We start from the raw sequence: 12,174 nt of genomic DNA, 5'->3' as shown, positions 1-12,174 counted from the left end.
ATGTAAAAACACCAGTGTTAACTCTTTCAGCTGTGAGACACAAGCTGGTCAAATATTTGATCTATTTGATTCTTTGTCCAGGCATGCTGAGCAGGAGAGCAAGGACAGGGGGGAGATGAAGTAGATTAGGGTTGAAGACATGAAGAGGAAGGAGGAGGTGTGGGAGAAATCGAGGACAGGAGATAGACAGGAATGTTTGGTTTGCTCAGTGGACTGAGAAAGGAAGTCATCAACTTCCTGGAATTTCTAAATTTGACTGGACACTCGTAGATAGACTTTCATTATGCAAAAGAGGGTGTGCTCCTTCTTGACTGCATGTGTGCATGTCATATAAATGTGTATGTACTTGTACTATGTGAGAGAAAAGTCCCAACACCAATGACATTATTTGAGAAAACACATTTTGATCATGATGATGCTCACTGTCTGTGCTGTACTATCAATTACCTTTTTTTTTTACTGAAAATAACCTGTTTCCTTTTACTGGAAACAGAAGCACACTGTCCCAGGAACCCTGGGAAATTTAGTTGTTTTAAAGGAGACGTTATAGGCTTTTCCATACTGTGTGTCTTATATATAGTATCACAGTGAAGGATGCTTATATTAAAGGGGGCCAAAGTTTCAAATAATAAGGTTAGCAAATGTAAAAGACAATCCCTGTGAGCAAAAACCTCAGGCTTCAGACTGTTTTGAATACTCTGTTTACAACTGGTTATTTTCTACCTTGGCCACAATATGATGTCATAGTGTGCCAAATTTCTTTATATGCTCATCTGCCCCAGGCACACTACTGCAAGTGTTTACATTACATAGCATCTAGCTACATTTAGCACTACAGTAGGCTAACATCAGGAAAACACGCAATCTTGGTTGCTTATGTTGTTAATTTCTCCCTGATCCAGATCATATTTCTGCATGAGCATGTCCCGTTGTGAAGATTTTGGTTTAGAGGGTTTTATTGGTGTTTTTACAAGGTAAAAAGTGCCACTATGCTCCATTACAGGTATTCCCCAGCTGCAGTCACTACAGAGACGCTGAGATAGACCCAAAAACACTGACCAATCAGAGCAGACTGGGCTTTTTTGGAAAGTGGGCTTAAAGAGACAGGTGCAAAAACAGAGCCTTCTCGGACAGAGGGTAAATACGTGAATACAGGTGTTCCGGCACAGACACAGGACAATAAAGTACTGTTCAAACCAGTGGTTCCCAACCGGTGGGTCGCGGGTCCATTCTGAATGGACCGCAAGTGACTCCCAAATGTGTCAAGTTTGTAAAAATTGCACTTTATTTTGAAGTACAGTAAATTTCCAGCAAAGACCTTTTCTTTTTTTGTTTTTTGAAGTGCCGTTTTCTGCTGTAGAGTGAGTGATTAACGGACAGCTACTTAGCAGAGACAGCAAACTAGCTCAATGACATGGCCAAACGCAAGAATGACGCTGAATGTATTAAACTGTGGGCTCTAGAACTAATGACTAAGGAGTAATCTGGACCCCGTGGCTGGACCAGTTGGGAACCACTGGTCTAAACATTAAAAAGAAGTATGAATCTGAAAATGAGCATAGCAGGTCCTCTTTAAGGTGTAATGTCAGCTACAGTCAATATGCACAGGTCATTTTTCAAGCAACACTAAGTGCAACAAAGAGCTGCCTGTCCATATTATGAGCCAAAAAGTGAACACAGGGCTACCGGCATAAACCTGCATTTTGAAAAATACATTGTTTGTCTTAGTTGTTGTAAAATGGCTCTTTCTCTCAGTATCATGGCCACAACATCTCCCCTGTTTTTATCATGGAGTTATTTTTTTAACTTGCTCTCTGTCCAGTCTCCTGCCCATAGTGCCCATGTCTGTCTGTTGCTGCTGATAAGATGAAATAGACTTTTCCTGAGACAGCAGGACGTGCTGTATCCCTGGGAAATAGTGTGCATGTGTGTGTCAGACAGAAAAGTACAGAGAGAAAGAAGGACTGGGGCAGGAGACAAAAACAATGACAGAACATGTTTTTCCAGAAAAGAAAATGTGTCGGTTTCCTGCGTCAGAGATACCGGCGGCACAGCACGGAGAGGAAAAATGTTGATCCATCACTGCCGTGTTAGACAAAGGAACTCCACCCTTCCCACTGTCCAGACCAGGGATGTATGGATGTGTAAATCTCTGTCTTTCGCCGTCTCTCTTTGTCAGAGATGATTTACTACAGCTTTAAGAGGAATCGCTGCTCGCTGCCTTGGAGAATCACACAATAGCTCAATGTATTGCAGAATAAACGGTGCTCTTATCTGACTCGTAGGCCATGTGTGTGAGAGGGGGGGTGTTTGTCTGTGTGTGTGTGTGTGTGTGTGTGTGTGTGTGTAGCCATGCATACACCTGGGTGTGTCTGAGATTGAGAGAGAGAAAGAGCGGGAGGAAATCGGGAGCTATTACTGACAGAACTTAATGTAAAACGTACACGCACTCACTCACACACACACACACACACAGCATACACACACACACACACACACACACAGCACACACAGAGGTTTATAGCTCCGCGAGCCATATCCTGACAAATTACACTGGGTTGACTGTGGAAACCGGATAAGGTAGAGCAGTGCTCCCAGCAGCCCAGTGAATCAGCGGGGAGAATGGCGTCTGGCCCAGGCTGCCCTAAATATAACTCATCTGAAATGGACTGATAAACACTGGCCACTGGGGCCCCTGCTGGAACAGGGGGTGTCGATTGTGACCTACTGAACTTGGAAAAGCACAATCTGCCATTTAGCCTTTATGTGTGTGTTTGCGTGTGTATGCTGGTGAGGTTTAGCGTATCTCTCTGTGCATCCCATTGTGCTTCCTCTCCCTTCACCGGCTCCTCTCTGACATTTCTCTGTGAATCATGACGACCAGTTTGTGTTTATTCATATTGCGTTTCACCACGATTGTAATGCTAAGCAGTGGAGCCACATCAGGAACTTGGACATAAGGGCAGTCTAGCCCACATCAAAAGGTAGCACGGCCTGTTCCCAGCTTTGGAGTAAACCAAGATCTTAGTTACATCTGACCTTCCAATGCCCCCGAGTTTAACTAAGAGTTAAGAGAGATGAGGTTGAGAAAACATCACAGTGATAATAAGAGTTTCCCTGATAGAGTACCTATATATATCATGATATGACATATCACATATGCAAAATCCAGTGTTGGGCAGTAGTGAACTACATGTCATTACACCTACAACTACATTTTTGCAGCAGTAAAATGGTCAAATTTTTTTTGCCATTTTTCGTGTAGTTAACTACTGAAAATACAATTTTGAGGCTGCAAAATGAAAAGAATCATTTACTGTTTTTATTTGACCATTGCTTCTCTACTGTAATTGAACCACCTTTGACTACAATTAGTCATAACTATTGGTTATTGCTTTTTATTAACAAATGGTCAGAGAAGTTGTTGCATGGTATTTTAGAAGTTGCCTGAGTAACTAAGTAATCCTGCTTGGTGCAGTACTCCCACCTCACCACACTCTAGTTAATGAAGGCAGTAGTCTGACCGATGGACACTGTATACAAATCAAAGCTGACATTGCTGCACTTTTCTATGAATAGTGAGGTATTTTATTTTTTTGGTTTATGTGTAACAGGGTCAATTATACAGCAGTAATATGTGTATAAAAGTCAAATGTTCATTTGTAATATTAAGTATTACAATTACACAAAATGTGTTTCAGTTGTTATTACCTGACATGCTTAGGCCTCCAAAGTCAATATGTGGAAATTCTGATACTCAGTTTCTGTACCCCTACGTTCACCTTTGGGGTACATTATCTATAAAGGGGTGTCTCCCGCCTTATCTCTCTCCTTTTGCTGTTGTGCTCAATGGGAGAGGTAAGGGACATTGCTCGCGTAGTAATTTCCATGTTTTAGTGCCGTTAAGCTGTTTATAAGTTAATTTTATGCTAACATATTCCTGTGTTACTCGAATTAATACGGTTGTAACTGACAGAGGATTTTGTTTTTACCTCTTGTTGTCAGGTAGGTTTTCTGTGTTCTATTGTACTGAATTGAATGTAACATGACCCCCCTTTTGCTGTTGTACTCCATGGGAGAGGGGCTCCAGCTATATGGTCATAATTGACAGAGGATTTTGTATTTTCCTCTTGCTGTGAGAGTTGTCAGTAATAAACAGAGATCACCTCCAAAGATATCCACAGTCTGGGCCATGATCATTTTTACTAAGTGGTTTGAACTACATTTTCTAAGTAGCTTTAGTTGACCAAACAACATTTCTCCCTGGGGTAGTGTTGCTGTGGTGCAACTTCTTCCAGTGTGAAGCAATTATTAGCTTGCAAAGTTATGCTTTCAAAGTAGCTTCCTCAACTTAAATTTAAAGACTTTTTGAGGACTTTCCAGGCCCTCTTCTCTCAAACTCAGGGACCCAACATGGCATAGTTTAGTTAACAAGGTTAATTACTAATGCAACATTGAGAATGTTTATAGTGAGAACCTGCAGGCTATACAGAGGGTCAAATAATTGCAACAACAATTAAAACAAGGGAGAAGCTTGAATGTGTGAACACTTGTGTGAGTGTGAATGTGTAAACTTTCAACAATTACTATTTTTGCACAAAATATATTAATTTAAGCACTCTCAATGACCCATGTCCATTTCTGTCTATTTCCAATGACTTTTAAAGCTTGATTTTTCCATCAAACTCACAAACTTCCAAGGATCTCAAGGACCCGTGGGAACCCTGTTCATATTCGTTGAATTAGATGCTTCCCTGTAGGCAGATTTCACATATTTCGGCGTTCAGCTAACCTGCTGTGCGCTGAGAGACTCTGGGTTACACAGTATTTAATTGGCTATAATTTACACTGACTCTATTTTCCCTATAATTAGCACCAAATTACACAGTTCTTTCCAGGAAACTTATTGGAAATTATTCAGAAATTGCAAACCCATAAGATAAAGTGTTACCCATGCCAGAGCCATACTGATGCTCTAAAAATGCACTTGCAGAGTGAAAGCTGTACCTGACTCACAGACTGAACGCATTCAGTCATTAAGATAATGTGCGAGCAGGATTCCTTTATGCCTTGACATGCTTTACTGTACCATCGCTTTAAGAGATGTGGGGATTAAGGTGTCACTTTAGCAATACTAATGTGTTGCCATGCAACATAGTCAAAATGTTTGCATCCATGCGTATGGGCATGTACTGTATGTCTGTGTGTATGTGTGTGTGCATGTCTTGTTTGCATTTTTCAGATGTTAGTTTTGTGTTGTTGACTTAACCCCGTCAGGTGCAGAGAAACCTAATCCTGATCCTCCTAATCACCCGTGTGTCTGCCTCATAGGGGAACACCCTGATTGAGTGCAAGACTAGACACTTAAGTCCACTTTTAACCCTTTCACTCCCACACAGTGTCGTATTTCAAGATATTCTCTGTGTCACAGTCATTAATTCTTCCTTTTTAAGCCTGCCACAAATGTGAAACTTAATTATGCGCAACAAACACTGGAGGTTATCAGCATTTAATTACTGAGACTCACCTATTTCCAAACACGATCACCCTTGAAGCACTGAAACCCTATAAAGCCATAGGTTCTTTGAAGTAACAAATAAGTAAAATAAATCACTATTAATACTGAAGGTTTTCACTCACACAGACGTAATTGATTTGAATTCTAAACACTTTTAATTTATGAGTGTTCCCATTGTGTGATGACAACACATTACCAGTGAAGTAACATAGTTAGAAGTTAGCGCCAAGCAGAAGTGCCATTAAATCAATGACACATTGATTCAATGTCACGCTCTGCATGGTCTCTTACAAGCGTGAATGTCAATAGTACACTACGCTACATGTATCATCTCCAGCGCCAAGGCTTTTCTGCTGAAAGGAAAAGCTACAATTTGAAACGCACAATGCTTGCAACTGCATTTCCACCCTGAAACAGTTAAACTCCACGCTGGGGTTTACACCTATAATCCCCTGATGACACTGTGCTTCCACCCTGGATAAAACAAACAGGGTGTGGGTCCCACATTGTCAGGATCAGATGAAGAGTTTGTGTGTTTGTATGTACTTGCTGTGCTTGTGTGCAGAGTTTTTCTAAGACACGACAGTACACCTGGATATACTCGCCACACCTGCCACACCTGTACCCCTGGAATGCATGTACCTCACGCTCACATGTGCGTCTGCACGTGCAGACACTTACAATAGCTGGGCATACTCTCACCTTAAAACATGCTGTGTATACAGTGGAGAAAAAGGGAAAGACAAATGCAGCTTATTCAAACATTGTCCGCTCCTGATGTGTGGAAAAGAACATCTCAAGCACAGATACCAGAGTAACATAATTAAGTAGTTACACTGACTGCTGTGGGAAGATGTTGCCTCCTCTGTACGTGTTGAACCTTAGGTGGTTTAGTAAACCTCAACTGCAATTTAGGGATAAATCTAACAGTGGGGAAGCGGGATAACTTTGGTATTTTTCAACTTGAGCCAATTTTCCCATGTTTTTCTCTCAAAGTGACTAATGGGTACAGCAATTTCTAAGATTGGTCCAGTATTGAGTGAGAATGCTGCAGCCGACAGTGGAGAAACAGGCTGCAAAGTAGCCACTCAGGGCACATGTGCACCATCAATTTACATACAGTGAAAGTGTTTGTTTTTACCACTGACAGGCTCAGATTGTTACTATAATTGTCTGACAACTCATTGAAGAGGATCCCTGCAGAGATAGACCTTTTCATTGAAGAATAAGATCCCTTTTGTTTTAACAGAAACAGCACAAAAAATTGCTATCTTCAACCCCGCAAAAACTCAAATTTAAATGAACATTATTTTAGCGTGTATAGAGGCAGCATATTATCACATCTAAGGCGCTGATCACACAGAAAGAATTCTGCAGGTTGCAAACCACGAGGCGCACAAATACAGCTAGTAAAAAAAACAAAACACTTGCTGCACCTTTTTATTGTCGCCAGGCTTTTTTTCACAGTAATTAGTAGCTAGTTCCTGAAATGGACAGGCAGAGGGTACTTTCTTTAGCTCTGTTTGAGGGTGAGAGGCTGTCAGCAAATAGTTTGTTGGGCGCAGGGAAACAGAGATCTGTGTGGGTGCATGAGACCCTAAAAAGGAGGGTGGATCGCAGGGAGTACCACCAGTTGGTCCAGGAGCTTCGCCTCCATGACAGCCGTTTCCAGGCATATTTTAGGATGACTCAGGGGCAGTTTGACAACCTGCTGTTTATTGTCGGGCTGTATAGCTCTGGGTATCCACCAACCGCTACCACCGATTTCTCCTTCTTTGTTTACCAACTGTAAACTTGTTGTCGTGACCACCACAGAAGGCCCACCGCCTCTAAAATCATCCAGTTGGACAATAGAAAAACGACTGAATTACGAGTTATATTTTTTTCAACTTGAGGAGTTTAGAGCACAAAACACCAGGTGCAGAAACATGAGGTGCGTTGCAGCACAAAAACAGTGAACAAAAAGCTTCATTCTCATTAAGAACAATTACAAAAAGCCGCCTCCGGCTGCTAAAACACTCTCTGTGTGATCAAACGTACCTGGGTGAATTAAATATTTATTTTAACCAAACCAGACCTGGCGATTGCTGGAACAATGGAGAGACAAACCAAGACAGCTTTTGTGAGTTTTATTTGTTTCTGTCGACTCTGAATTAAGTTTGTTTTACAATGATTAAATTATTGTTTATTTAATGGAGTCTGGAGGGTTTGGCAATAACAATTTCCCAGCTGTTTCTGGTTAATAAAAAGGATCTTACCTCTTAACAAAAAGGACTCTCTGTAGGGATCCTTTCCATAGTTTTGTTAAAAATAGCCTGTTGGTGGCAAAAACCAGCACTTTTAGTGGATGTACATTGACTGTTTGAACATGCTCCAAGTGGTTATACTGCAGCCTGTTTCAACACTGGTGGCTGCGATACTAGACCACTTACAAAAATTGTTGTTTCCATTAGTCACCTAGACACAAAAATCTTGAAAAACAGGTTCCAGGTTTAGAAATACCAAAGCTACTACTTAAGATGTTTACTGAAGGTGCTGTTGCACCATTCTCAGTATGATAATTAGAACAGATGTACTTGACCAAAAAATCCATACTCACCTGAGGATTTGAAGCGCCTCCTCTGAGTTCTGCAACTCGTCAGAGAGTCGTCTCCACCTCAGCAGTGCCTTCAGGTCAGACTGCTCTGCTGTCTCTTGTAAGGAGAGCTGGAGGGATTGATACAGAGAGTTAAAAAGATGCGGGAGGAAAGGTTTGTGATGGCACGAAGAGATCAGAGGAGGTAAATGAAAGATGGTGAATTTCTTCAAAAAACAAAATAAACTGATTAAATGAAAAATCAAATGCACACTAATATCATGAAATAAAAGCAGCACTGCCTGCATCCTCTGTCACTGTGTCTTATTGATTTTGGCAACAATATCAGGTCTGCTTAGATCTATTACTTCAGAGCCAAGTACACACCATAAAGGTGACATGGTTAGACAGCGCAGACACAAGAATAACATTTGTGTAACTCTAGATGGTGTGGGAAAGCAAGTAGGAGGATTGGATCTGTATGCACACCAGCTCCCGGATCACAGCTGAACTCAGTGTTGCAAGCAAAGGATACATACCAGTGCTCCACCCTCATCCTCTGTCCTTTTGTTTATCCATTTTTTTTCCTCCAGGTATCCTTAATCAACCTTATTAAGGGCTTAATAAGAGAGACACCTGGAGTAGTGTGAAGTACACAATCTCCAAACTGTCAGAGGAATTTGTTTCTTTTGTCAGTGGTCTGCTTTTTTGAAGAATAGGTAGGCAGCAGTACTTTTTCATAACTCTTATTTTGGTTCAGCTTAGTTCTCTTATGTCTTAGTACATCAGGAGGTTTAGGTTTGAGGGCTTATTTTGTAGCTGGCCCAAGAGCTTCTTTACCCTTTCGTTTTGTTTGGCCAACTTCTCTGACCTTTCAGTTTCTTCTTCGTGCTTTTTTGCATTGGAACTAGAATTGGTGTCTTAATGAACTGTTTCCTTGTGTGCTTGATGTATGGTTTAACTACAGTAATGTAATGGCCAACTCTACTTGACGTGCATTCCAACCACAACAGTAACATTTGGAAATCCTGGCACATAAGTTGTGGAAATGAAAGGTTGGAAAGTCAACCTGTGTTTCCCTGAGATGTTGCATTCTACCAACAGTGTGAAGGTGGTGGATCATGCCGTATAATAGTACTTCTACTGTAGATAATGGCAAAATAAAGATAGGTAATAGAGGCATTACAAAATGAAATTCAAGGACTTTTTAGTACTTTTTCAAGCACTATTTTTTTCTAGCACTCAAAGCAAATAATTCATTTTCAAACATAAATTTCTATTAAATGTAAATAAATGATGTGATCAAGACCTCTCTTTTCAAACAAGGGTTACTTATCACACCCTTTAGAGGCATGACTGTATAAAATCCTTAACAAAACAGCAGTATGACGCAGATAGTTTTCATTTTCGGCGAAGCTATTACATCTGTGCACCGCTGAAGAGAGACAAAACCAAATCACAGTATAAAGCTGTCTCATAAGTCTAGTTAATGCCAACATAGGCCTACTGGTTTTGCTGGGGTTTTTAAGAGTGGAGCGAAGTAAAAATAAGCTGCAATTTCAGGTGGGACATCAAGACTGAAAGGAGAGGGAGAGCACACCGTGGTCAGGGTGATGACACCTCAGAATTTTAAAAAAGAAAAGGCTCGGCGAATACTGATTCTGAGAAATATAATTATAATAACTTCATAAATATAATACAGACAGTATTACAAACAATATTAAGCCTAGTTCAGACCAAAGATTCATGACAAGACAAGCTGAAACAGGCAACTACTTGCAATGTGCCATTCTGCAACGCTCTAAAAACCTAAACAACTCCCTTTACTTCCGTTCTGATTTCCAGCTTTTCAGGGGTTTTTTGTGGCTGACGATCATTTGTAGCTTTTTAAAATATGAATTAGGACAGTGATAGTGAGATACTGGCGACAGCTGTATTTGTAGTAGTGATGAAACAGCAAAAAAACATTAACAAAACGAGCATTAGATGGACTGTATTCAAAATAAATATGCCATAATAATATAAGTAACCAGCGCCAATTAATCAGTCAGTGAGAATGTGTGTGTGGTGGGGGGCATTAGCACACACAAGGAGCGACAGCAGCGACCCATCGTCCGACACCGGCACACCATGAGGACGAAAAAAGAGGGCTTGGTGGGGACGGAGCACCTGCCGCAGCAAGTGAACACACCATCTGCGGTCATTTTGACTTGACCAGCGGACTTCACTACAAGCTGACTGACTGTAGAAACAGGTGACATGCTGCATGTTCTAAAACCAGCCGCTGGCAATCTGACCAGCTGACCTGCAGGTGACATCATCAGCCGGCTAGAGTCGAGCTCAGACCGGCCAGTTCACACCGCTGCAACTTTTCTCTGCAACGTTTTAAAATGGTTTCGTCTTGTCGTGAATCTTTGGTCTGAACTGGGCGTTAAATGGCCTTNCTGCATGTTCTAAAACCAGCCGCTGGCAATCTGACCAGCTGAGCTGCAGGTGACACCATCAGCCGGCTAGAGTCGAGCTCAGACCGGCCATTTCACACCGCTGCAACTTTTCTCTGCAACGTTTTAAAATGGTTTCGTCTTGTCGTGAATCTTTGGTCTGAACTTGGCGTTAAATGGCCTTATTTGGTTGATTTGAATTTCAAGGACTTTTGAAGCGATTGTAAAAAGGGGGCTATTCCAGTACTTGATTTTCTTCCCCTCAAAATTCAAGTACCTTGTGAGACCATGAACATAAACATAAACATCTAATATAACAACTTATGATTGGTTGTTTTTCATTGACTCGACTTCCTCAAGATGGCCACAGCAAACTGGGCTCAACTGGTGTATCTGAAAGCTCATATTGCAATTTAAAATGTTTGTCTACCTGGGGTTACAGTCTAAAAAGGCCACCATTATTGACTTTTTTAAAATAGCTGTAGTAAACTACAATCATCAGGCAGAAATTGTACCGTACTTGTTGTGCTTGGGCCCAGATAATATCCTCCAGGTAGGTGGCAAAGCCCTCGCTGATCCATTCCTCAGTCCAGTCTCTGGCTCCAATAACCAGGCCGAACCAGGAGTGAGCGATCTCATGGCATATCCTGGAGCCACACAGAGACAGGCCGTTCTCTCTAGAACCAGGACGTCCAGCGCACAGCACACTCTGGGACAGGAAAATTATATGGGGGCTGGGGAAGACAAATGACAGAAATATAAGATGAATAAGTGGGAAAAAGCCAGAAATAAATATACAAGGGGAGGAAAAGACTGAGAAACTAGCGAGGGAGTAAGGGATATAAAGGGCACAAGGATTAGGAGATGGGAAAATAAAAATGTTTTTATAATCGAGGTTCAGGAAGTAAGAGAAAGATGAGAAAATAAAGAGGGGACAAGAGGCAACTGTGTAAATGAAATGAATACTGTGCAACCCTGCAAAAAGATCAAACCGTTAGTGAGGTAATGTTCCACACACCTATGATTACAGAAAATTTGGCCCTAACACGCCATGTACAGTTAGACAAACCAACATGTGTGCGTTGTAATGAGTAAGGGAGTCACTAACTGCCCATCCCTTTCTCCATCTTCTACATTATTATTAGCAAAGGGCAGCTTACTCATCAAGTGCTCTTGCCAAACCCAGCTGCCCTGTGCAAACATCAAGCAAGCACATCATGTTCCCTGGACTGAAATTATCAACCAACAATGGGTAAAATTAAAAAAATAAAATTTCTTCTTAAAATTTTTTTTTGCCCAGCTGTTGTAGATTCATCAAGGCAAGAAAGCTCCCTGTCCTCCTCTTTTACTTTGTTTTTGCTCACAGGGATTACTTTTACATATGCTTACCTCGTCATTTGAAACTTTGGCCATGTTTAATATGAACATCTGACACCTTAACATTATATATACGACACAACATAAGCAGAAGCACAATAGGTCCCCTTTAAGGAGGGATTTATAATACAAGGTAATTATGAACCAAATCCTTTCACTTTAACATCTTGATAGAGATGAAAATGAAATGATTGGGAACAAAGCTTGATATATGACTGTATTTAGTAAATTATAAGCATCTGTAATTACTGAAGTTAATTATT

General features: G+C 41.0%; 1 protein-coding gene across 3 annotated transcripts in view; it reads right to left on the bottom strand.

Annotated features, from left to right (window-relative positions):
* The window catches only part of aopep (aminopeptidase O (putative)), a 97,270-nt gene that overhangs the window by 57,235 nt on the left and 27,861 nt on the right, over positions 1-12,174 (bottom strand). For 2 of the 3 annotated variants that reach the window (XM_050051759.1, XM_050051762.1), the window contains exons 7-8: positions 11,055-11,355; positions 8,118-8,224 (exon numbers count right to left, since the gene is read on the bottom strand). In XM_050051759.1, coding sequence (XP_049907716.1) covers positions 8,118-8,224; positions 11,055-11,355 — 408 coding nt within the window. The remainder of the gene's footprint in view (positions 1-8,117; positions 8,225-11,054; positions 11,356-12,174) is intronic. The other variant, XM_050051761.1, reaches the window with a different exon arrangement.

The sequence above is a fragment of the Epinephelus moara genome, chromosome 8 (assembly GCF_006386435.1).
Source record: "Epinephelus moara isolate mb chromosome 8, YSFRI_EMoa_1.0, whole genome shotgun sequence".
NCBI classification, from domain to species: domain Eukaryota; kingdom Metazoa; phylum Chordata; class Actinopteri; order Perciformes; family Serranidae; genus Epinephelus; species Epinephelus moara.
Note: the sequence above shows the minus strand (reverse complement) of the source record. Positions and strands in the feature narration are given on the sequence as shown.